Here is a 26,116-nt window from a genome sequence, read left to right on the forward strand (position 1 = left end):
TCCCAGGCTGACCCCAGAACACCTTACTCTGTCCCAAGGAGGCCCAGGTATCCCTCAGCCTCTGGCCCTGCTGTGGGCTGTGCTGCCTCCTGATCCCCTATCCCTGCCAACCCCCAGCTCTGTTGCCTCTCATGGGGCCTCATGCACCAGCCCCTTCTGCTCCCCAGTGGCTTCAGCACATGGCCACATGCCCCAGCCCGCTCCTGTCACCTTCTCATGGTGTCATTCTTGCCTCTGCTCCTGCAAGGCTTACCTGACTGCACTGGTGCTAGCAAACATACCACCCCAGAGTCCATGGGGCAAGCCTCTCCACCCACTGGGACCCCTGCCCTCACTCCCTCCCTACCTTGTTGGCTCTCCCTCCACCGCCTCACCTGCACACTCAGGACTCTCCCGTCCCCGCCTGCTGACAGTTCTCACTCAGATATGGGTCCTACTTCCTTTTCTGCTAACTCCAGGGACCCTCCCCTGCAGGACCCTTCCCACTCCTCACGGGCTCACTCCAGGAAGCCCCCTATCTGAAGCACGGGGCCCTGAAGGAAACTTGCACTTCATCTCCAGCTCAGAACCCCCTCCCCACAAGCTGCTCACTTTCTCAGCTCCAACCCCACCCACCTCCTCCCGACAGGGTTCTGGGCAGGGTTTCTCATCCAGTCTCCTTGTCCTAGTTCTCTCAGCGTGTGACCTCGTCCATCCCCTCCTTCTTCCCGGTCCCTAGGACCCCCAGCTTTGCTTTCCTCATTTCGCAGGCTGGCTTCCCCTCCTCCGTCTGCCTGCAGAGAGCATGGTATAGCAGGGCAGGGGGGCAGTTCTCCTCCTACCTGGGGGCTCACCCATCCCAATGAGACTCCAGGACCTCTGCTGTCGCCCAGTCTGTCCGCGGCTCCGACGGCAAACCCACGGACGACCACGCCCCGCCTCGGTCCCTCGAGGCAAAGACCAAGATCCCCCTGGCTCTCTCCCCAATACCCACATCCAGGTACGGCCGCTCTGACCCCTCCGAGGACGCACGAGGGCACAAAGCCCACGTCCTCCGAGCGAGAGTCAGACATTTGCTATCTGTTCTCCAGACCCTCCTCTTCTCACTCCATAAACCACCATGTTACCTGAATTGGCCCAGGCTTCCCTTGAGTGGGCTCTCACCCTGGGAGGAGGCCCTCACTCTACCCCTCCAAAGGGGCTCTAGGCCTCCAAGGGGGCCCTCACCCCACAGGGGGTCCCTCTACTTCTCCAAAGGGATGCACACGCTACTCCTCCAAGGGGGCCCTCACTCTAGCCCTGCAAGGGGACCCTTACTTTAGCCCTCAGCGGGCCCTTGTTCTCCAAGGGGAGCCCCGCTGTAGCCCTCCGAGGAGACCCTCGGTCTAACCCTCCTAGGGGGCCGCCACCCGAGCCCTAAGAGGACTCTCACTGTACCCCTACAAGGGGTCCTCGCCCTACAGTGGGGCTCTCACCAGGCTAAAACGGGTGCTCCCAACCCCGGGCTCAGTCGGGGGCCGCGCGATCCTGGACAAGTCACTCAACCTCTAGGAGCCTCCTAGCCCGCTCGGTGGGGCACCCCCAGCTCCCAAGAGGCGACTGTGACGGCTGGGCGCACCTTAACCCTCCTCCCGTGGCTCGCCCACACCACGGACCCGAGACGGAAGAGGCGCCTCCAGGACAGACTAAAGGACCGTTGGCGCAGCTGACCCAGCCTCCGTCACCCCGTGCGCCTGCGCAGAGACCCCGGCCGCGGTGGAGCGGCTACGGGCACCCGCTGTGAGGACTACAGGTCCCGGCGTGCAGTGCGCTCGCGCCCGCGTCGCTTGCCCGGAAGGTCGAGGGGCTCTCGGCCCCGCCCCGGAAGATAAGGCGAGTCGCGGGAGTCCTGTTTCCTCTTTCAGCCGCGCTCGGCAGCAGGTAGGATGTTTTTGTGGCGCGGCGGCCCTGGACCCATCCGCTGCCATCCGGCTCCATCCGCCACCTTGGGGCCCACGTTAGACCCAGCCGACACCCGAGAGGGCGCATGGCCGTGGATGGGGTCGCGGAGGGGGCTGGGGGCTGGAGGGAGGAGCCGGGGTGGCGGGGGCCCCCACCCTCGGGGTGGCCGGGCGCCTGAGCCGGCCGGTCGCTGACCGTGAGCCGCCTGCAGATCGCCGCCATGGGCCGCGTGATCCGGGGGCAGAGGAAGGGCGCCGGCTCCGTGTTCCGCGCGCACGTGAAACACCGCAAGGGCCCCGCGCGCCTGCGCGCCGTGGACTTCGCCGAGCGGCACGGCTACATCAAGGGCATCGTGAAGGTGCGGGCGCCTGCTGGGCGGGGGTCGGAGGAGCGCGGGGCGCAGGCCGGGACCCACGCTCACGCCCCCTCGGCCCGCAGGACATCATCCACGACCCGGGCCGCGGCGCGCCTCTCGCCAAGGTGGTCTTCCGGGACCCGTACCGGTTTAAGAAGCGGACGGAGCTGTTCATCGCCGCTGAGGGCATCCACACCGGCCAGTTCGTGTACTGTGGCAAGAAGGGTGAGCCTCGCGCCGCGGCGGGGGGCGCCTGAAGAGGCTCACCTGGTGAGGCTTGCGTGGCCGGAGAGGTGGAGGAGCGGCTGGACGTTGATGCTGCGCGGGCCGTTATGGGGGGCTGCCGAGGGTGGGTGGGTTTGCTTTGCATTTGGGTAGTGGGGGTCAAGATAGGCGGCCTCGCTGTGCTGACTGCCGCGTGCTGCTTCGCCTTGCAGCCCAGCTCAACATCGGAAACGTGCTCCCGGTGGGCACTATGCCCGAGGGCACCATCGTGTGCTGTCTGGAGGAGAAGCCTGGTGACCGGGGCAAGCTGGCCCGAGCCTCCGGGAACTACGCCACCGTCATCTCCCACAACCCCGAGACCAAGAAGACGCGAGTGAAGCTGCCCTCGGGCTCCAAGAAGGTCATCTCTTCGGCCAACAGAGCTGTGGTCGGTGAGTGGCAGGTGGCAGTCGAATGCTGGGGGCTGCCTGTTAACAGCCAGCAGCTAGACCCTGGCCCCCAACTGCCTGTCCACTGATGCGTGGGCTCTGAGTTCCAGCACCTGTGTAGTCTCTGAGTTAGAGAATCTGCAGAGCGGCCACCCTAGTGCCTCCCTCCCCGCTGGTCAGAAGTTGACTGAGGCTGGACTGAGCCAGCTGGGGCTTCTCAGGCAGACTGGTCTGCACTGTGGGGTAACTCGGATACAGGTGATTCCTGCTTTTGCCCAGTTGGCTAGTAATATCTTAAAAAAATGTGATTCCTGAAAACCACTCACTAAGTGTGTTGAAGGATTTGAACCCAGCTTTGTTGATTTTGCTGTTTGATAGCATTCTTGAATCCCCGTGGCAATCTCAGTCCTGCATGGGGGAGACTTTTGAGGGTAGAGTCGTAGAATATACAGAACTGTGGCTGAGATGTAGCAGACTGTCAGCCATCCTCTTGGAGGGTGTTCAGAGGTTGAGGGACCTCCCAGTGTCAGATGGTCGAGCAGGGAAGGGCTTCTCTGAAGAACCAGGGGTTGAGATAGGCATTCCAGATGCTTGCTAGAGGCCTGCCTTGGCTGCACCGCGGAGCCTGAAGAAACTTGCCGTAAGCTGACAGTTTCCTTGGTGGTACAGTTGCAAGGCGGTACTGAAGTTCCTGGGAGCCGCGTGATGCTGTATGACAGTACAGAGAGGGTAATTAGGATAGGGGATGGGGCCCTGGCAAGGACCCAGCAGGGGCTGTTCTGCCTGATGGGAGGGTTCTGCAGTGCTGGGCAGGGTGTGATTCACCTCCCTGAGGTACCCGATCTCCCCAATAGGTGTGGTGGCTGGAGGTGGCCGCATTGACAAACCCATCCTCAAGGCTGGCCGTGCCTACCACAAATATAAGGCAAAGAGGAACTGCTGGCCGCGTGTGCGGGGTGTGGCCATGAACGTAAGTAGCCAAGAAACAGGCAGTGGGGTATTCAGGGTACAGGGGCCATGAGGCTGGGGGGACAGGTTCTTTCCTGGAGTGTTCCTCGCTGGTAGGGGATCTGTAGTGAGGCTCTGGGCAGTGGTTTGTAGGCAGAGGCTGGTTGGTTGTGCCCTTCCCCAAGCTCTCCTGAGGTAGGTTGGGGCCTCCCTGATGTGACACCGTCTGCTTCTGCCTGCAGCCCGTGGAGCATCCCTTTGGAGGTGGCAACCACCAGCACATCGGCAAACCCTCCACCATCCGCAGAGATGCCCCTGCTGGTCGCAAAGTGGGTCTCATCGCTGCCCGCCGGACCGGGCGTCTCCGGGGAACTAAGACTGTGCAGGAGAAAGAGAACTAGTGTTGGGGGCTCAATAAAGTTGGTCCTTCCTCCACTGAGCTGTGTTTGCCTGTGGTCTCAGAGGGTGGGATTCCTAATGGGCCAACTGCTACAGAGCCCCTGGTATAGGGAGCAGGGACATCGGGAGATGTACCAGTGAACAGTGGGAGCTCCGGAGAGAGCAGGTGGGCGTGCCGGTGGTTTCACATCTTACCTCTGGAACCTCTCACCACCCTGCCTATGGAGCAGAGAAGCCCACCCCTGAGGAATGGAGCCACCATACTTGCATTCGTTAACTTGGCTTGAGCACTTGGAGAATTTAGGTGAGAGTGGATGTTGGACTCCTAAAGCCACAGTTTGGGAGGCAAAGAAGGTGTGCTGCAGTGGGAGGGCCAGGACCGAGCCAGGCTGAGTTCTCAGCACAAATGGGGTCTGTGGCCCACAGCACTTTACTGCAAACTTTGTGACAAGTTGTTGAAAGTTGATAGGATCAGGGCAGACTTGGCACTAAGGTGCGAGTGGAGGCCCCCAATGACTTAGGACCAGAATGTTCTCTTCCCAGAGGCCAGCCAGAGCCCCAGGCCCTAGTGGTTCCCCTCGTGAGCCAACAGGAAAGTGGAGTTGTAGGTGACTGCCTTTGACTGCTCGTGTGGCAGGCAGTTTGGGGACAGTAGGATTGGGTGGCTTGGTGAGGTGAGATGGTCCCTGAGGCTGCCGGTGGAGATGCACTGGCCAGAGAGTCTTCCTGACTTCCCTGAGTTGGATGCATGAGGACTGGTCACTTGAGGGGTGTTTGGAGAGGCTGAACCAGTGTGTTTCCTGGCTAACAAGGTGGCACTTTGCTTTTATGGTCCGGGTCTTTACTGTGAGCTTCACTCCTCGTTCTCCATCTTACCTTCCTGGGCCCCACCTACCCTTGGCCACCCAGCATACCTAGGCAGTGACTCCAGCACGGCTAGGACCTGGATCCTGGGTAGAGAAGACAGGGCAGTGTTTAGTCCTGAAGGCAAGAGCACTGGGTGTGGTGGCCTGGACTGTAACTTGCCGCTGCTTTTACTGCTTGCTTCTCTGTGATGTGGCCTGGGGCCTTGGCCAAACGCGTGACCATCAGGGAGGGTTTGTTCCAGGAGCAGTCAGGCTCCCGAGGAGTCTCATTCTGAGTGGATACTGGGCCCTTTGTACAGGAGTTAGGGCAGCGAGTTAAACTCTGAAATGGGCTTTGACCAGTAAGTATCCTCTTCACTCAACGTTCTGGGTGATCAGGTGGCCCTGAGGAAGGCTGTGCTTTTGTGTAAAGGAAAGTCGGATCTTGGTTGTAGTGCCTTTAGCGCCTCACTAGGAAGAGACAACTAAAAATTACTGTAATCTGTTAGCATCCGAAATCCGTGCTGAGGCCTCGAGGTCATGGTTGTGGCCTGCCACCTGGTGGCAGTGTCCCGGATTTACGGCGTTGCATTTAATGGTCCTCGAGGAGGCCGGCCACCGAGATGTGGAGTTCGTTTCCCAGAGCGGCCCAAGGGCGCCTCCTCCCAAGGCGCGGGGCTTTACGTCACTTCCTGCTGGGTTTCCATTGGCGGGGCTGATTGGGTAGGCGGGGCCTGGTCGCGCGGCAGTTCCTCTGCGGCGCTGAGGTGAGTGTGGGTCCGTTAGGGGCGGGCGCGGACGTTCCCTTCGCGACTGCCGCAAGGCTCGGGGTCGGGGCCGCCCCAGGTCAGCGACGCCTCCCGTGCCGGGGCCTCCCTGCCTGACTCCCCTTCCAGGGCGCCTCACGAGGCTGCTTCTGCGTCCCTTCTCCCCGGGACCCCGCCCCGCGCCGGCGCGCCCTCCACGGACTGACGGCCCCTCGGGGTTCGCCCCGCCCCGGCCCCGCACGCCGGCCCGCTCGGAGCTGTCTGTCCCTAACCCCACCCCGGCCCCGCAGACCGGCCCACCCCGCGCACGCTCGGAGCTGTCTGTCCCTAACCCCGCCCCGGCCCAGCCCGGCCCCGCGTGCTCTGGGCTGTCTGTCCCGCGCCCGCGCCCCCGCCCCGCGCACGCTCGGGGCTGTCTGTCCCTAACCCCACCCCGGCCCAGCCCGGCCCCGCGGGCTCGGGGCTGTCTGGCCCGCTCCCCCGCCCCGCGCATGCTCGGGGCTGTCTGTCCCTCTCCCGCCCCGCCGCTCCCCGTCTCCCGCCGCTTCCCCCGCCCCGGCTCCCGGCGGGGCTGTTGATGCCCGCACACTCTCTTCCCCTGACGCCCCTCTGAGCCCTCCCCGCGCCCCGCCGAGCTGCCCACCTTCCTCCCCGTGCCTCTGCTCCCGGCGCTCCGGGGCCTCCTCCCTGCAGCCGCAGTTTGGTTTCTCTTCGCACGGGCCTTTATTCAAGGTCGGAAACCTTTTCATTTCTCCTACGGTTTTGTGCTTTTAGTGTATGTTAGAAAACAAAACAAAACAAACCCTTTTAAGGAAAGTTTAAAATGGAAGGAAATACAGTGAATGGATTAGCAAACACTGGTGACTGGGCTTGCCAGTTCCTTTGTTGCCACAGTTGTTTCAAGCCTTTTTTTTTTTTTTTAAAGATTTTATTTCTCCCCAAAGCCCCCGGGTACATAGTTGTATATTCCTCATTGTGGGTCCTTCTAGTTGTGGCATGTGGGACGCTGCCTCAGCGTGGTTTGATGAGCCGTGCCGTGTCCGCGCCCGGGATTCGAACCAACCAAACACTGGGCCGCCTGCAGCGGAGCGCGTGAACTTAACCACTCGGCCACGGGGCCAGCCCCAAGCCTCTTTTTTTTTTTTTTTTTTTTTAATAAATTTAAGAAAACTGTTGAGGGAGATTACTTTTAGACCCAGAGTCCTAGTCCCGTTCGCTTCGTTAGGTAACCCCTGTTTTGAACAGTATTCTTTCAACAGTTTTGTTTTTAGCTTTACTGAGATACAATTGACACGGGAATTGTATACATTTAAGGTGTACAACCTGATGTTTTAAACGTGTACTTTGTAAATGAAATAATCACCACGTTCAACCTGACGTGTCCATCGCCTCACAAAGATACCGTTTTCTTTGTTTTTTTTCTTTTTTGGTGAGAACACTTAAGACCTACCCTCTTAGCAAATTTCAAAGTGTACAATACAGTGTCGTTAACTGCAGTCAGGATGCTGTACCTCAGGTTTCCAGACCTTACTCATCTGGCATAACTGAAAGTTTGTATTTTGACTAGCAGCTGTCCCTTTTCCCCAACCCCACACCCTGGCAACCACCATTCTACTCTCTGCTCCCGTGCGTTGGACTATGTACACACAGATGAGATGGTCAGTATTCGTCTTTGTCTGGCTATTTCACTTAGCGTAATGCTCTCCAGGTTCATCCATGTTGTTGCAAATGGCAAGATTTCCTTCTTTGTTATAGCTGAGTCATATTCCATTGTATATGTCTATATGCCACATCTTCTTTATCCATTTATCCATGGATGGACGCTTAGGTTGCTTCCGTGTCTTGGCTATCATGAATGATGCTGCAGTGAACATGGGAGTGCAGATATCTCTCTGAGTGATCCAGATTTCATTTATTTTGAATAAATACCCAGAACTTGGGTTGCTGGATCATAGGGTAGTTCTAGTCTTAATTTTTTGAGGAAGCTCCATACTGTTTTCCACAGTGGCTGCGCCAGTTTACACCCTCACCACCAGTGCACAAGGGTTCCGTTTTCTCCACATCCTCACCAGCACCTGTTAGCTTTTGCATCTTGATAACAGCTGTTCCAGCAAGTGTGAGGTGACAGCTCACTGTGGTTTTGATTTTTATTTCCCTGATGATTAGTGATGCTGAGCGTCTTTCCATGTGCCCATCTGTATGTCTTCTTGGAGAAATACCTATTCAGGTTCTTTGCCCAGTTTTGAATCACATTATTTGGTTTCTTTGGTGTTGAGTTGTGTGAGTTCCTTGTATTTTTGGATCTTAACGCCTTATCAGACATATGTTTGCAAGTATATTCTTCCATTCTTTAGGCGCATTTTCACTCTGTTGATTATTTTGCTGTCAGCACATTTTCTTCTACACACCTAGTAGTGTTTCTGTATTTTAAAATCTACGTACGTATGGTACTATTGACATTCTACACTTAACAGCCTTACTCAACCTTGCAGCTTTGTGCTGTGTCTCCGTGACAGTGATGTGGTTCATTCCTTTCAAACACTGTGACCTTGCCTGTTCCTTGATGGATATTGAGGCCGTTCCCTTTTCTCTTGTACACAGGCGTGCGGTAATGTTCTTGTGTGTCTTTATGTGTGCATTAGCCAGAGTTGCTGTAGGGCACATACCTAGAGTTAGGTTCCTGACTGAGGGGTTTGCAGGGTTTCAGCTTTACCAGTGTTTCCAGAGTGATGGTACTAACTTACAGTCCTGTGGGACTCAGAGTCTCCATGTTTCCTTGTGTCTTCAACATTGCATATTGTGAAGAATTTTATATTTTCCCCAGTTTATGGGGAAAGAAGTCTTCTTTTAATTTGCCTCTACCTAATTCTTAATAATGTTGAAAATCTTTCAGCTATTTATTGGGCAGCTTGATTTCTTTATCTGTGATTTACCAGGTCACATCCTGTGTTCATTGTTTTTTCAATAGAATGGTCTTTTCCTTTTTGTATTTTTTAATATATTCTGTATATTTGTCTTTTGTTATATACATTTGCAAATAGCTTCTTTTACTCTGCAGGTCATCTTTTAATTTTGTAGGGTCTTGTACAGAAGATTTTTTTTGATGGAGTAAAAGTAAACAACTTTTCCTTTTTGGACTGTGTTTTTTGCATATTATTTCCTTATATTAGCTATCAGCATTTTTTAAGAACATTTAGGTCTTCAACCCACCTGAAATATATTTTTGTGTGCCAAAGAAGGCAGGGTTCTAATTTTATTTTCCTGTGGAAAATCAGTTGTGCCAGCACAATTTGTTGAATAGCCCATTGCTGCATTGCGGCTGTGTCCTTCGCATGTGCCTGGATCTATTGCAGTATCTTCTCTCCTATGCTCGGACCTCACTTTTGTTGCTAGAACCCAACAATAATCCTTGATGTCTAGTAGGGCAGGCCCTCCTGTCCTTCATTCTTTTTTGGCATTGCCTTGGTTGATCCTGGATCGTTAATCTTGTGATATTTAGAGTCATTTTGGTCAGATTTCATGATATCCTTTTGCAGTTTTGATTGCCCAGGATTAATAGATCGATTTGGGGAGAACTGACATTTTTATGATATTGAGTTCTCTTATTTATGAACATTGACTGCTTCTCCATATGCTTTTTTTTTAATGCCTTTCAATAAAATTTTATCATTTTTTGTTAGACTTCTTCTAAGGTGCCGTACAGTTGTTGCAGCTGTTGTGAATGCCAGCTTCTGGTTGCTGATTGCTAGTATATAGGAGTGGTATTGATTAGTCTGTATTAACCTTGTATATGGCAATCCTGGGGAACTCTGATCATCCGAACAGTGAGTTGAGACTCTTGGATTTTCTATGTTGATGATCTTATCATTCTCAAATAATGGCCGTTTCGGCTATTCTCTTCCAGTCCTTATGGCTTGTGTTTTTTTTCTGTGACTGCTGCATGGGCTAGGATCTTTGGTAGATGTTGGATAGCAGCAGGGGAGGGAGCAGCCTTGTCTCTGACTCCTGTGAGTGCCTCTGCTGTGTTATCTTAGTACTGTTATGGAAACAGACTGGAGTGCTGGGAACCCCAGGGTCCTGGACCACACTGAGAACCACTGCTGTGTGTGTGGCATTAGCATTGTGTCCCCGTTTTTGTTCTTAATAGTATTTCATTTTCCATCTCTTCCTGCCCGGCTTGGACCTGCCAGATGTTTATGTATTTTATTAGCATTTTCAAAGAACAGGTGTTGAGATTGTTTTATGTTTCTTTAAGTCGTGTTTTCTTTATTTTCTTTCATCATCTTTCCTGGAATTACTTTCTCATTCTGTCTGATTTCTTCTTGAATGCTTAGATCATTTATTTCAGTCTCTCTTGTGTTAAAATAAGTACATTCAGAAGCACATTTTCCCCTAGGTAGACTTTGTTTCCATTTCTGCCTTGGTTTCTGCTTCTATGTTTTTCTTGGAGGGGTTATTTTTTTCTATCATATATTTCTACTAAAACAACAATATGGTCAGAGAATGTTTTGCCGAATGATATCAGCCTTTGGAATTTGTTGAAACTTTCTTTGTTGCCTAGTATGTGATGTTTTTTATAATATTCAGTGTACATCTTGAAAAAATGTGTATTGTCTGTGTTTTAAGTAAATATTCTCTACTTGATCCACTCGTTTCTGAGGGAAGTGTGTTAAAACCTCTCATCCCAGGGGAGGGTTTGCCAGTCCCTCTTTGCTGCTTCAGTTGGCTTTAGCTTTCTGCATTTCAAGAGTTTGTTGGTAGATACGCACATACTTGTAATTACAGCTTTGTGGTGGATTTTTCCTTTTATTAATATGTGGTGTCCATTTTTGTTCCTATTAATGACTTTTTACTTTCAGTTCTGTTTTCATTGGTATAAGTATCACTAAACACATGCAGCAATGCATATTAAGCTCACAGACACTACAGCGAGGGGAAGAAGCCGGCACGGAGCAGTGTAGACGGCAGAGGCCCTCTAGTAAAGTTCCCCAGAGGCACAGCGGATCTGTGGTGGTGGAGGTCAGGAGAGAGGCTCCCCTCAGTAGCTCAGGAGGGACGTGGGGCCTGCAGGGGCAGGAGGGCTGACCTGGGCACTGGTTCCATGGGCATGGGCCTATTGTGACTGCCCCTTGAGCTGTGTGCTGAGGATTTACTCACTCTTCTGTGTAAATGTCGTACTTCAATAAAGAGCTTTAAAGACACCGGAAAGGTCTATAGCTATTACAGCTTTATTTTGATTGGTGTTTCTTTGATCTGTCTTATATTCAGCTTGGGTTATTTTATTTCCGGTTGTACGGGTGCATTTTGTGTGTCTAATTGGAGAGTCTTGTGCTTTCAGTAGGTGAGTTTAATCCTTTTATTTCTCACCATTGCTCATCTGTTGGACTTGTTTGTACTAGTTTTGTATTTTTACCTTCTGTACTTTGTCTTTGTTCTATGCCTTCTATTGATTTTTTATTTTACTTCCTTCTCAACCCTTAATGTGTTGTCTTTATTCCTTCATATGAAGTGAGTGAGTGTCTCCGTCCTCCTCTGAATGAGGCAACTTCCTCTGCAGGGAGGAGTGGTGGGGTAGGCGGGGAAGGCAGGGGTGGGGCAGGTCCCACGAGAAGAGGGAGGCCATCCAGGCAGGGGGGTGGGGCTGGGCAGGGCTGCCCCAGGCAGGGAGTGGAGTCTGCCAGGGAGGCCAGCCCTGTTGGGCGTGAGTGAGGCCCTGAAGCCACTGCAGGAGGGGCCAGGCTGGGCCTCCGTATGTTCCTCTCTCTTCCCTCAGCACCTGAGTGACTGGCTCCTGCCTACCACCCCGCGGAAGTCCAGGGTACTAGGTGATGGCGGCTTTGCACCTGTCTGCCCCACCCCAGGTGAGTGTCTGTCCTGCCCGGGAGATGTGAGCTCTCCACCCAGGGCTTCCCTGCCTGCTCTGCCTCAGCAGACGTTATCAGGCATCTCTGGTCTGGGGCGCTAAGCAGAGGAAGAGTCGCCTGGGACTCCCACAGCCTCCCTGGATAGCTGGCTCACTGGCTAAAGGGTCAGGACACCCCCTGGGCCATGTTGGGGGCTCATGCCTATGGGCACTCCTGTGCTGCTGCCCCAGCATACCTCTGCTACCCCTGCCCCAGGGCCAGCTTGAGCCACACCTGGGCCTGCAGCAGCCTCTGTCATTCCAGGCCGAGCTGACCTTTGAGGACGTGGCTGTGTTCCTCTCTCAGGAGGAGTGGGGCCGTCTAGACCCTGCTCAGAGGGGCCTCTACAGGGACGTGATGCTGGAGACCTACAGGAACCTGGTCTCCCTGGGTAAGGTCCCTCCCTAGGATGCAGCTCAGGGAACAGCCCTGGAGACTGGGGGCTCAGCAGGGCTAGGCTGGGGGCTTCACCACCCAGAGATGAGTGTTGCTGACCCAGGCAGCCCGGTGTGTGCAGAGGAGGGGGGCGGGTGGGGCTGGGTCAGCCCTTCCCTCCTCTGAGCTGGATAAAACTGCCCCACTGCCTCAGACCCGAGGCAGGCCCCTCCCCAGGGGGATTTGCACACTTCCTGGTGGAGAGAGCCCCCTGTGCTCTTGTTCCTTATGCTCAGATCTTCATCTTCATGACCACCCCAGCCCTCCAGAGAGTGTCTAGACTTCTGTCACCCCACTATACCTGTGTTCCCCCCTCCCCCTGCAGTCCCATGGTGAGACCATGCTTGGCGCAGCCCTACATCCTTGGCACTAACCCCAGTCCCCTTCTTCCCAGGAGCTGGGCCTGCAGGTCCCAAGCCTGGAGTGATCACACAGCTGGAGCGAGGGGATGAGCCATGGGTCCTGGACACACAGGGCGTCGAGGGGAGAGAGCGACAGAAAGTTGATGGCTCAGGTGCGTGGGGCTGCTTCCCTAACTCAGTTGCTGAACAAGCATTTGTCAGGGTCCAAGGTGTGTGTCTAATGACTCAGGAGTTTGGAGGAAGATGCATCAGGGTCAGCATGGCAGCCTTGGGAGTGGTCTCTGCTGAAACCTGGGTCACCTTCTTCAGCCTTGGTATCTCAGTGGGATTTCTTGAGCTGAATCTCCTAGGTAAGTGAGAGGGACAGTGTTGGCAGACGAGAAGAGGGAAGGGCATTCTGTGAGGGAAGGCTGGGTCCATGGGACCCCATGGAGCCCTGCCCTCTAGAGCTCATGCCCTACGAGGGGTTCAGATAGGGACATAGTGATGGAGACCATTGCTTCATTCCCCTCTTGTGAACTAACCCACTTGACAATCATAGACCATTGCAGGAGAGTGAGGATACACGTCACCCAAATCTCACCCTCAGATACAAGTGTGTTCTGGTGTGTACCCTGTGTACCTTTTCTAGCACCGTCAGTTCCACCTCTGTAGACGAGTGTTGCTTCTTAACAGGAGTGCAGTGATCCTATGTGCACTGCTGTCTCCCCGACTTTTTCGCTAAACCTGTTTCCATTTCAGTACCCACGAGTCTCGGTCACTGCTGTCACTGGAAGTGCCAGTGGGAATGGTGTTCTTTAGGTTCATTGCCATGAACAAGGCTGATGAGCATCCTTTTGCACGTGTCTTGATAAAGTCCTAGGAAGGAATTCCTGACTCAAAGGATTTGAATTTTTCTCTTGTAAATTTATTTGAATACAAATACCTACAGAAATGGGGCAGACCCTGTTTAGAGCTCAGTGAACTTTTACAAAAAGCCAGCCTCTATATCAAAATACAGAATGTTTCCGTTTCCCTGGGTGCCCACTAGGCCTCCTCTGTCATTTCCCCTGCTCCCCACAGGGCCCTTCTCTCTGTTCCTGCAGGCTGCTCTGCCCTGGGGCTTGTCTGTCTGGACACGGGTGGGGCATCTGAACCTTGGGAGGGTCGCCATGCTGCGTGCGTTTCTTCTTTCTCGTTGCCATCCACTGCTCTGTTGTGTGAACACACCACAAGTCATTTTCCATTCAACCTGTAGAGGACATTTGGTTGTACTTATCATGGCATTGTGCATGTGTCTTTTGGCTCACAGAGGATGCGTTTCTGGTGGGTGTTTTCCTGCAAGTGGAGTCACTGTGAGCATCTAGTCAGGGAAGGAAGGAATGGAGGCTTGAGCACCAGGAAGCATTCTGTGTGGCATCTTGAGTTTAAGGTACTGGTGGCTCACCTGGGCGACGCCTCAGACCTGTGGGAAGAGCCGTGGGAATGGGGTGGCCTGCTAGGGGGAGCTGAGGCACCCCGGCCTCTGTTGCTCTGCCCTTCTCCTCCACAGCTGGCACAAACTCAGCCCTCTGCCCTCCTGGGGAGGTGACTGGTTTTCCAGCGTGAATTAGCTGCTGTTAGTCAGCCTTACGCTCCTTGGCCTTAATTTCTTTGTCAGTCAGATGTCCTCCATGCCTTTCAGGGCCCCTCCTTGCGTTGGTTTCCATGGTGCTGTGAAGCCTCCATCTCTGTCCTTTTGTAATGAGGACAGGTGTCCTGCAGTCCCACTCAGGCAGGGGTTGTGGGTGGAAGGCAGGCAGGAAGGGTGTGGATGTTAGAGTTGTCAGATCTGTGTTTAAAGGCTTGTGCTGCCATGTGGCCATGGCCCTGGGTGAGGTCTTTAAGCCTTGAGGCTCCAGGCTCTCATCCCTGCAAGGTGGTGTGACTTTGGGGATGATGGAATTGGTATGCCACAGGTGGTCAGCAGCATCTTCACACCTTCCTTCCAGAGTCAGAACAGGTGACTCTGAGATGTTCTGTTTGTTGTTTCAGCTCATGAGACCAGGACTGAGTACAAGGAGTTGACTTCAGGGAAGATGCTTGATGGTGGAGAACTGGGCCGACTCAGGCAGACTGTTCCCCAAGGACCTGAGCCAAGAGAGGAATGTGAACGTGCCAGGGAGCCGGAGGAGTGTGTGGACAAGCCTGTGGCACAGAGAGGCCCCAGGCCAGTCACACTGACCAATGATGCAAGTGGCCAGGAGTCTGGGGGAAGCCTCACATTGGAGTCAAGTCCTGTTCCTGATCAGAGACCTCACAAGTGTGACATATGTGAACAAAGTTTTGAACAGAGATCATACCTCAATAACCATAAGCGTGTACACAGGTCAAAAAAACCAAATACAGTTCATGATTCTGGGGAAATCTTCAGTGCAAATTTAGTTGTTAAAGAAGATCAGAAAATTCCCATTGGGAAAAGATTGCATTATTGTGGTTACTGTGGGAAAGCCTTCAGGTACAGTGCTAACCTTGTCAAGCACCAGCGGCTTCACAGTGAAGAGAAACCCTACAAGTGTGATGAGTGTGGGAAAGCCTTCAGCCAGAGCTGCGAGTTCATCAATCACCGGAGGATGCACTCAGGGGAGATCCCCTACCGGTGTGATGAGTGTGGGAAGACATTTAATCGGAGGCCCAACCTCATGAAGCATCAGAGGATCCACACTGGGGAGAAGCCCTACAAGTGTGGCGAGTGTGGGAAACACTTCAGCGCCTATTCTTCCCTTATATATCACCAGAGGATCCACACTGGAGAGAAACCCTATAAGTGCAACGACTGTGGGAAAGCCTTCAGTGACAGCTCAATCCTCATCCGACATCGTCGGACTCACACTGGAGAGAAGCCATTTGAGTGTAAAGAATGTGGCAAAGGCTTTACCCAAAGTTCTAACCTTATCCAACATCAAAGAATTCACACTGGAGAGAAACCCTATAAATGTAACGAATGTGAGAAAGCCTTCATCCAAAAAACCAAACTTGTTGAACATCAGAGGAGCCATACTGGAGAGAAGCCCTATGAATGTAATGACTGTGGCAAAGTCTTCAGCCAGAGCACACACCTCATCCAACATCAGAGGATCCACACAGGAGAGAAGCCCTACAAGTGTGGTGAGTGTGGGAAGGCCTTCCACAACAGTTCCAGACTCATCCATCACCAAAGGTCACACCATGGAGAGAAGCCGTACAAATGCAGTGATTGCAAGAAAGCCTTCAGCCAGGGCGCTTACCTCATCCAGCACCGGAGGATCCACACGGGGGAGAAGCCCTACAAGTGTGGCGAGTGTGGCAAGGCCTTCCGGCACAGTTCCAACATGTTCCAGCATCAGAGGATCCACACTGGGGAGAAGCCCTACAAGTGTGGCGAGTGTGGGAAACACTTCAGCGCCTACCCTTCCCTTATATATCACCAGAGGATCCACACTGGAGAGAAACCCTATAAGTGCAATGACTGTGGGAAAGCCTTCAGTGACAGCTCAATCCTCATCCGACATCGTCGGACTCACACTGGAGAGAAGCCATTTGAGTGTAAAGAATGCGGCAAAGGCTTTACCCAAAGTTTTAACCTTATCCAACATCAAAGAATTCACACTGGAGAGACCCTGTAAATGTAACGAATGTGAGAAAGCGTTCATCCAAAAAACCAAACTTGTTCAACATCCGAGGAGCCACACAGGGGAGAAGCCCTGCAAGCATGGCAAGCGTAGGAAGGCGTTCCAGCACAGTCCACTGTGTTCCCGCATCAGAGGATCCATAGCGGGAACCCCTCTCCCTGACAGTGGAGGAGGGCCTGTGAGTTCTGCGCACTTGCTCTACATGATCCACCCACCCCTTTATTTATTGTCCACACAGTGATGTCACAGGTCAAAGGGCATTTCTGTCTAATTAAAAAAACCTCTTCGTAAACCAAAAGCAGTGCATGTTCCTTTTAGACAAATTGAGAGAGAGTAAGGAAGCAAAAAGGGAAAGCTCCTGTAACCTCCCTCACTTAGAGAAAGAGACCTCGTTGCTGCTGATTTAGTCTAAGTTTCCTTTCAGACACATGTAGGAGCGTTTAAAAAGAAAACAGCCTTGTCATCGTAGCACTAGGATCTTCACCTCTGCTATTTCCTCAGTACCAGAAAACTCACACTGGAGAGAATGCCACATAGATACTTTTACATATGGTAAATTTAAAAACAATAACTGAGTCATACTTTTCTGTGTCACTTAAGAGAGTTGATAATTGCCTTTTTTATCGTGGTAAAATATACATAACACAGTTTACCATTTTAATCACTTTTAAGTGTACAGCTCGGTGGCATTAAATACATTCACAATGTTGTGTAACTATCACCACTATGTATTTCCAGAACTGTTTTGTTATCCCAAGCAGAAACTTTGTCCCCATTAAACAATAACACTCCATGTGCCCTTTCTTCCAGCCACTCTATTCTGTTTTCTGTCTCTATGATTTGCCTACTCTAGGTACCTCATATAAGTAGAATCAGACAACATTTGCCTTTTATGTCTGGCTTATTTAATTTAGCATGATGTCCTCAGGGTTCATCCATGTTGTTGCCAGTATCAGCACATCATTCTTTTTTATGGCTGAATAATATTCTACTGTGTGTAGATACCACATTTTGCTTATCAGTCCATCTGTTGATGGACACTCGGGTGTTTCTACCTTTTGACTATTGTGTATGATGCTGCTGTGAACATGGGTGTGCAAGTATCTGCTTGAATCCCTACTTTCAATACTTTTGAGTGTAATCCTAGGGTTCAAATTGCTGGCTCATATGGTAATTCTTTGTTTAACTTTTTGAGGAATGGCCAATCTATTTTTCCACGGCAGCTGTACCATTTTACATCCCCACTAACAATGCAGGAAGGTTCCAGTTTCTCAGCATCCTTGCCAACACTCATTTTCCATTTTTTTGATAATAGCCATCCTATTGGGTATGAAGTGGCATCTCATTGTGGTTTTGGTTTGCATTTTCCTGACCAATGATGTTAGTATCTTTTTAGGTGTTTATTGACCGTTTGTCTTTGGAGAAATTCATGCCCTTTGCCCAGTTTTGAATTGGATTCTTTATTCTTTTTTGTTGAGATGTAGGAGTTCTTTATATATTTTGCATAGTAATCCCTTGTCAGATACATAATTTGCAAATGTTTTCTTCCATTCTATGAGTTGTCTGTCTGCACTCTCAATAGTGTCCTTTGATGCACAGATTTTTAATTTCTATGAAGTTCAATTTATTTTTTTATTTTGTTGCCTGTGCTTTGGGTTATCGTATGCAAGAAATCCTCACTAACTCCAAGGTTATGGAAATTTGCCTCTGTGTTGTCTTCTAAGACTCTTACATTTTTAGGTCGTCTGTTTTGGTTTTTGATCCATTTTGAGCTAATTTTTGTGTGGTATAAGGTAAGGATGCAACTTCATTCTTTTGCATGTGGATGTCTAGTTTTCCTTACAGCATTTTTGGAGAAGACTTTGTTTTTCCCATTGAATGGTGTATTAGCTCAGGCTGCCATAACACAATACCACAGAGTGGATGGCTTTTCTTTCTTTTTTCTTTTTGGTGAGGAAGATTGTCACTGAGCTAACATCTGTTGCCAATCTTCCTCTTTTTCCTTGAGGAAGATTGTCACTGAGCTAACATCTGTGCCAGTCTTTCTCTATTTTATGTGAGATGCCGCCACAGTGTGGCTTGATGAGTGGTGCTAGTGCACGCCCGGGATCTGAACCTGTGAATCCTGGGCTGCCGAAGCAGAGTGTGCAAACTTAACCACTATGCCACCAGGCCAGCCCCTTTTTAAAATTTTAAATTTTCAGTGAGGAAGATTGTCCCTGAGCTAACATCCATGCCAGTCTTCCTGTATTTTATGTGGGATGTCTCCACAACGTGGCTTGATGAGCAATGTGTAGGTCTGAGCCTGGGATTCGAATCGGCGAACCTCGGGCCACTGAAGCACAGTGTGCAAACTTAACCACTATGCCACCCCCCTTAGTGGATGGCTTAAAAAATAAATTTATTTCACACAGTTCTGGAGGCTAAGAAGTCCAAGAGAAAGGTACCAGCTGATTGAGTTCCTGTGAGGGTTCTCTTCCTGGCTTGCATACAGCTGCCTTCTCACTGTGTCCTCATATGGTGGAGAGAGACCTCTGGTGTCTTCCTCTTATAAGGGCACTAGCCCCATCAGAATAGGGCCCCACCCTTATGACTTCATTTAAGTACTTTTGAGTGTAATCCTAGGGTTCAAATTGCTGGCTCATATGGTAATTCTTTGTTTAACTTTTTGAGGAATGGCCAAACTATTTTTCCACGGCAGCTGTACCATTTTACATCCCCACTAACAATGCAGGAAGGTTCCAGTTTCTCAGCATCCTTGCCAACACTCATTTTCCATTTTTTTGATAATAGCCATCCTATTGGGCATGAAGTGGCATCTCATTGTGGCATTTTCCTGACCAATGATGTCACCTTTATCACCACCAGCTCTGTCTGCAAATGCAGTCACGTTGGGGGCTAGAGCTTCAACATAGGCATTTAGGGGAGGGGACACAAACGCTCAGTTCATAACAAATGGTCTTCACACCCTTGTCAAAAGTAAATTGACCATATATGCAAGGGTTTGCTTCTGGGCTCTCCATTCCTTTGGTCTCTATTGCTGTCCTTATGCCAGCACTATACTGTTGTGATTTCTGTAGCTCTGTAGTAAGTTTTAAAATCAGGAAGTGTGACTCCTCCAACTTTGTTCTTTTTCAAGGTTATTTTGGCTATTTGAAGTTGCTTGAGATTCCGTATGAATTTTAGAATGAGTTTTTCTATTTCTGCAAAAAAGATCATTGAGATTTTGATAAGGATTTTACTGAGTATGTAGGTCACTTTGGCTAGTATTAGCATCTTGGCAGTGTTGTCTTCCAGTCCATGAGCGCAGGACGTGTTTCTGCTGTTTGTGTGTCTTGAGCTTCTTTCAGTGGCGTTTTGTGGCTTTCACTGTGCAGTCTTTTGCCTCCTTGGTAAATTCATTCCTGAGGATCTTATTTCTCTTAATGCTGTTGTTAGTGGAATTGTTCTCTTAGTTTCCTTTTTGGATTATTCATTGTTAAGTATACAGAAATGCAACTAGTTTTCGTCTTGATATTGTGTCCTGCAACTTTGCTGAGTGAGTTTGTTAGCTCTTATGTTTGTCTGTGTTGTTTGTGTGTGTGCGCTCTTTAGGGTTTACTACACAGAAGATCATGTCACCTGTGAACAGAGATCATTTTACTTCTTTTCCAATTTGGATACCTTGTATTTATTTTTCTTGCATAATTTCTCTGGCTAGAACCTCCAGTACTATGTCAAACAGAAGTAGCAAAAGTAAGCACCCTTTACTTGTTCCTGATCTTAAAGCTTTCAGTCGCTCCCCATCGTGTATGACATTAGGTTTTTCTATAAGGCTTTTGTCATTTTGAGGAAGTTTCTGCTCCTGGTTTATTCAGTGTTTTATCATGAAGCTGTTAAATTTTGTCAAAAGCTTTTTTTCATCACTTGAAATGATCAAGTGGTTTTTTTCTTCATTCTACTAATGTGATGTATTACAATGATCGATTTTCATATGTTGGCCACCCTTCCATTCTAGGAATAAATCCCACTTGGTCCTGGTGTATAATCCTTTTAATATGCTGTTGAATTCACTTTGCTAGTATTTTATTGAGGATTTTTGCATCAGTATTCATAAGGGATTTGGACCCATAGTTTTTGTCTTTGTCTGTCTTTGATATCAGGGTAATGCCGGCCTCATAGGATGAGTTAGGAAGTGTTACTTCTTCAGTTTTGGGGAGGATTTTGAGAAGAACTGGTGTTTATTCTTTTTGAAATGTTTGGTCGCATTGACCAGTGAAGCTGTCTGTGTTGGGGTTTCCTTTGTTAGGAGGTTTTTAACTACTAATTCAATTTTCTTACTAGTTATAAATCTATTCACATTTTTTATTTCTTCATGAGTCAGTGTTGGTAGATTGTGAGTTTCTAGGAATTTGTCCATTTCATCTAGGTTATCTAATTTGTTGGTTTATAGTTATTCATAATATTCTTCTATAATCCTTTTTATTTCTGTTAGGTTGGTTGTAACATCCCCCTGTTCATTTATGATTTTAGTTGTTTGCACCTGCTCTATTTACTTAGTCTAGCTAAAGGTTCGTCAATTTTGTCAATCTTTTTGATGAACCAACTTTTGGTTTTGTTAATTTTCTCTATTTCTCTATTTTTAATTCATTGTCTCCACTCTTTCTTTATTGTTTCCTTCCTTCTGTTATCTTGGGTTTATTTTTTTTTCCTTTTCCAGTTCCTTAAAGTGTACAGTTACTGATTTGAGAACTTCCATGTTTTTTTTTAAAATTTTTTATTGAGTTAATGATAGGTTACAATCTTGTGAAATTTCAGTTGTATATTATTGTCTGTCAGATGTGTTGTAAGTGCAACCCTTCACCCTTTGTGCCCACCCCTCACCCCCCGCTTTCCCCTGGTAACCACTAATCTGTTCTCTTTGTCCACAGGTTTAAATTCCTCATATGAGTGGAGTCATACAGAGATTGTCCTTTTCTATCTGGCTTATTTCACTTAACATAATTCCCTCAAGGTCCATGCATGTTGTTGCAAATGGGACGATTTTGTTCTTTTTTATGGCTGAGTAGTATTCCATTGTATATATATATATATACCACATCTTTATACAATCATCTGTTGATGGGCACTTAGGTTGCTTCCACATCTTGGCGATTGTAAATAATGCTGCAATAAACATTGGGGTGCATAGGACTTTTGGAATTGCTGACTTCAAGCTCTCTGGATAGATACCGAGTAGTGGAATAGCTGGATCATATGGTAGTTCTATTTTTAATTTTTTGAGGAATCTCCATACTGTTTTTCATAGTGGCTGCACCAGTTTGCATTCCCACCAGCAGTGTATGAGGGTTCCTTTTTCTCCACACCTCTCCAACATTTTTTACTGTTTGTTTTAGTTATTTTTGTCATTCTAATGGGTGTAAGGTGATATCTTAGTGATTTGCATTTCCCTGATGATCAGTGATGATGAACATCTTTTCATGTGCCTATTGACCATCTGTATATCTTCTTTGGAGAAATGTCTGTTTATGTCTCCTGCCCATTTTTTGATCGAGTTAATTTTTTGTTGTTGAGTTGTGTGGGTTCTTTATATATTATGGATATTAAGCCTTTGTCAGATGTATTACTTGCAAATATTTTTTCCCAGTTAGTGGGTTGTTTTTTTGTTTCAATCCTGTTTTCCCTTGCCTTGAAGAAGCTCTTTAATCTGATGAAGTTCCATTTGTTTATTCTTTTCATTGTTTCCCTTGTCTGAGAAGACATGGTGTCCGAAAAGATCCTTTTAATACTGATGTCAAAGAGTGTACTGCCTACATTTTCTTCTAGAAGCCTTATGGTTTCAGGTCTCAGCTTTCGGTCTTTGATCCATTTTGAGTTTATTTTGGTGAATGGTGAAAAAGAATGGTCAATTTTCATTCTTTTACATGTGGCTTTCCAGTTTTCCCAGCACTATTTGTTGAAAAGACTTTCTTTTCTCCGTTGTATGCCCTCAGCTCCTTTGAAGGACAGTTTTGATGGATATTGAATTCTTGGTTGACAGTTTTTTCCTTTCAGGCTTGTAAATACATCACCTCACTACTTTCTGGCCTGATAGTTTTTGAGGGGAAATTAGCTGTTAATCTTACTGAGGAGGCTTTGTAGTGAGGAGTTGCTTCTCTGTTGCTGCTTTTGAAATTTTCTCTTTTGTCTTTTGACAATTTGACTTAATGTGTCTCAGTGTGCATCTCTTAGTTTATCCTGTTTGGAGTTCATTGAGTTTCTTGGACATATATATTCATGTTTCCTCAGATTTTAGAAGTTCCTGGCCATTATTTCTTCAAATATATTTTCTGCCCCTTTCTCTCTTTTTCATCTGGGAATCGTATCATGTGTACGTTGGTATGTTTGATGGTGCTTCATAGGCTTCTCAGATCTGTTCATTTTTCTTCATTCTTTTTTCTTTCTGCTCCTCATACCAGGTAATTTCAGTTGTCTTATCTTTAAGTTCCTGGATCCTTTTGTCTGCCTGCTCAAATCTGTTGTTAAACCACTCTAGTGAGGTTTTTCATTTCAGTTATTGTACTTTTCTGCTCCAAAATTTGTTTGGTTCCTTTTTTTGTTTTTTAAAGATTGGCACCTGAGCTAACAACTGTTGCCAATCTTCTCTTTTTTTTTCCCTGCTTTTTCTCCCCAAGTCCCCCCAATATATAGTTGTATATTTTAGTTGTGGGTCCTAGTTGTGGCATGTGGGATGCCACCTCAGCATGGCCTGATGAGCAGTGCCATGTCTGCGCCCAGGATCCAAACCAGTGAAATCCCAGGCTGCCGAAGTGGAGCACATGAACTTAACCACTTGGCCACGGGGCCGGCCCCAGTTTGCTTCCTTTTTATAAGTTCTGTCTCTTTATTAATCTTATTTTGTTCATATATCATTTTATGATTTCCTTTAGTTTTTTTGTCCTTGGTTTTCTTTGGGTTATTGAACATATTTAAGGCCATTGATTTAACATCCTTTACTAATAATTCCAGTGTCTGGGCTTCCTTATGGATGGTTTCTGTCAAATTCTTTTTCCCCTGTGATTGGGTCATGCTGTCCTGTTTCTTTGTATATTTTGTAATTTTTTGTTGAGAACTGGACATTTTGAGTATTATGTTGTGGTAACTCTGGAATTCTGTCTCCTGCCCCTTTGCTTGTTGTGGGCTGGAGCCATCTGTGACTTTTAAAGACTTTCTGTAGAGTGTGTATTCTCTTTTATGTGTGTGTGTGAGGGAGATTGGCCCTGAGCTAACATCTGTGCCAATCTTCATCTATTTTGTATGTGGGATGCTACCACAGCATGGCTTGATGAGTGGTGTGTAGGTCTGTGCCTGGGATCTGAACCTGTGAACCCCAGGCGCCAAAGTGGAGCATATGCACTTAACTGCTACACCACGGGGTTGGCTCCAACAGAATGTGTATTCTTTGATGTGTGTGGTCCCTGAAGTTTCTGTTCCATTATCTGTGTGGTCATCTAGTGACCTGAAAAAGATTTCCTTAAATGTCTGGCTTCCAAAAGGGCAAGAAACAAGTATTATCTCTTTAATTCCCCCTAGAAACCTCTTCAGTGGTTAAAACAATAGCAGTCAAACCTGCGCCAGCCCTGCAGTGATCAACAGTGGTAATCGATCATCAAAACACACAACCCTGATATTTGGAGGACAAGGTCCTTACTGCCCATCCTGGCTTCAGCAAGCTGCACCAGGAATGCAGGCTGCTGTCCACACAGCTGCCTGCCGTGGCACCAGGGCATAGGCATGGTAGGTGCTATGCCAAATGTGGAAATTCACTGAAGTTTACTACTCTCTTTGTTTTTTTTAAATTTAAATTCTTTTTTCTTTATTCTTTTTTTTGAGGAAGATTAGCCCTGAGCTAACATCTGCTGCCAATCCTCCTCTTTTTCCTGAGGAAGACTGGCCCTGAGCTAACATCCGTGCCTATCTTCCTCCACTTTATATGTGGGATGCCTACCACAGCATGGCTTCCCAAGTGGTGCCATGTCCGCACCAGGGATCTGAACCGGCAAACCCTGGGCTGCCGAAGCAGAATGTACACACTTATCCACTGCACCACCAGGCCAGTCCCCTAGTTGACATATTTTAGTTTATAAAACTTAACATTTGGACATATATTATTCCATAGTGACTAATTTCATGCCTTTAACTTATTCTTTCAAACTATGTCTTTAGGATACATTCCTAGAAACAAGATGAACTTTTTAAAGGACACTGATGACTATATGTAAATACTTTCCAAAGTGGCTGTACCCAATATATAACGTCACCAGCACTGAACCCCTGGAAGACCATTTCCCTGCCTGCCAGGATGCAAAGCTGAGTAGAGAACAGTGATTTCCGCACAAACTCCCTGCACTGGATGTTGTACTTTTACCCTCTGTTTGCTAATTACGTAGGCACGTCTTTGCCACTGGTTACTGAGTTTGATTACTCAGGGAACCTGTGTTTCTTCACGTCAGTTTCTGTAGGAACCACCTCTCCCTTCATGTGCTTTGCCCTGTTACTGCTTGTGGCCCAGATGCTTCTCATTGGGTGTTTGTTAAGAATCCCCCTCTGGGACTCCTTCGTCCTGTCAGCATGGATGCCCCCTGAGCCAGTGGCACGTCAAGGGACTGTGGCCCTTGAAGGGAGCCCTACAGCCCTGGGTGGAAGGGCTGGAGAGGGAGGGAGGGGTAATGGGGTACTGCAGTCTGAAGAAGCATATTTTTATAAAGTATACCCAGAAAAAGAAAAATGTGCTGGTTCTTCCCATTGTACAAAACTAGAGAACGTATGGATTGACAGATTTTCTTGGTTGTTTGGTTTTGACTTGAGGGCTGGTAGCATGACTTACCACACTTTCACAGGGGCCCAGTGTCAGTCTTGTCTAGGGGTGGGGAGGGAACATGGGCAAAGGGCTCTATTGGTTCTAGATGTTTCCACTGTGCCATCTTGGGCAGTCACTCCTGGGCATCTGGTGGACTAACTCCTTGTGGCCGTCCTGTTGTCTCCTCAGCTCACAAGATCAGAAACGGAATTGTCACCCTGCTGGTGTCAGAGGGCCTTTGGGAGTGATGTCATCTCAGACTGTGGGCTGCTTGTTAATAATTGTTAATAGCTCTGGGCAGCTAGCAGTGAGTCAGGAGATGGGGAGAGGGTCAGACAGCTGAGGACCCTGGCTTGTCAGAGGAGTCTTGAATCAGCATCTTTGGGTAAAAGAGAGGTAATGGACCCACCCTGAAGGTAGTGCTGAGGCTGGGTGGGGTCATGCTTACTGTGTGCATGAATGGTGCCCCATGTCCTAGGCCTTTATGGCTGGCCTTGCGGGTACTCCCGGGGCAGGGAGACCCAGGCAGGATGTAAGATCTGTGCCAGAGAGTTGCTGGGAGCTGGATCTGGGCCCTCTCACCTCTGTACTCAGGCTGGGCCAGTCCACAGGTGCCCACTGGGGCTAGTGGCCTCTAGGCTCTCCTTGAGTCCCCACTGGAGGTGGCTGTGTGGCCTCTCAGGCTAAGAAGGGAATGAGGCCTTGCCTAGGGCCGGCTGTGCCCCATCTCAGTTTCCTGCATGCATCACTAGCTTCTCCAAGATACCTTGGGGTTGTGGAGCATTCGGCTGGCCCCTGTTGGGGGGTAAGTTGCTTCCCCAACCCGTTCCTCTCCATGGCCTCCAACCCCCTTTCGTGGCTGCACCTGTCCAGAGTCCCTCGAACTCACAACACACAGACCACACAGAACTGAGTGCCGGGCTGGTCTTCCTGCAGTGATTTTATTTAATTTTTCACAGTAACCCTATGACCTGGATGGTGGGATTCCTGTCTACAGGTGAGAACCTGAGGTTCAGGAAGAGAAGTGACTGGACCGATGTCTCAGCAGTTGGAGGCAGGCCTGGGCTCTGACCTACTCTGAA

At 49.0% G+C, this 26,116-nt stretch overlaps 2 protein-coding genes across 6 annotated transcripts; both read left to right on the forward strand.

Annotated features, from left to right (window-relative positions):
- Positions 1–1,723: 1,723 nt before the first annotated feature.
- RPL8 (ribosomal protein L8) lies at positions 1,724–4,311 on the forward strand. Its single transcript, XM_023649328.2, has 6 exons — positions 1,724–1,899; positions 2,132–2,278; positions 2,359–2,500; positions 2,713–2,931; positions 3,783–3,898; positions 4,119–4,311. Exons 2-6 carry the CDS (start codon positions 2,141–2,143, stop codon positions 4,275–4,277), a joined length of 774 nt encoding a protein of 257 aa, XP_023505096.1. The 5' UTR covers positions 1,724–1,899; positions 2,132–2,140; the 3' UTR covers positions 4,278–4,311.
- A 1,496-nt stretch (positions 4,312–5,807) lies between these two features.
- On the forward strand, positions 5,808–17,009 carry ZNF34 (zinc finger protein 34). 5 transcript variants are annotated; one of them, XM_070222673.1, is made up of 5 exons: positions 5,808–5,887; positions 11,661–11,748; positions 12,055–12,181; positions 12,620–12,739; positions 14,601–17,009. In XM_070222673.1, the coding sequence occupies exons 2-5, from the start codon at positions 11,716–11,718 to the stop codon at positions 16,208–16,210; spliced, it is 1,890 nt and encodes a 629-aa protein (XP_070078774.1). In that variant the 5' UTR covers positions 5,808–5,887; positions 11,661–11,715; the 3' UTR covers positions 16,211–17,009. The 5 variants fall into 5 exon arrangements, with proteins under 5 accessions (XP_070078774.1, XP_070078775.1, XP_070078776.1 ...); XM_070222674.1 differs by having other exon boundaries at positions 5,868–6,619; XM_070222675.1 differs by lacking the exon at positions 5,808–5,887 and adding an exon at positions 6,017–7,545.
- Positions 17,010–26,116: the final 9,107 nt, after the last annotated feature.

The sequence above is a fragment of the Equus caballus genome, chromosome 9 (genome assembly GCF_041296265.1).
Source record: "Equus caballus isolate H_3958 breed thoroughbred chromosome 9, TB-T2T, whole genome shotgun sequence".
NCBI lineage: Eukaryota > Metazoa > Chordata > Mammalia > Perissodactyla > Equidae > Equus > Equus caballus.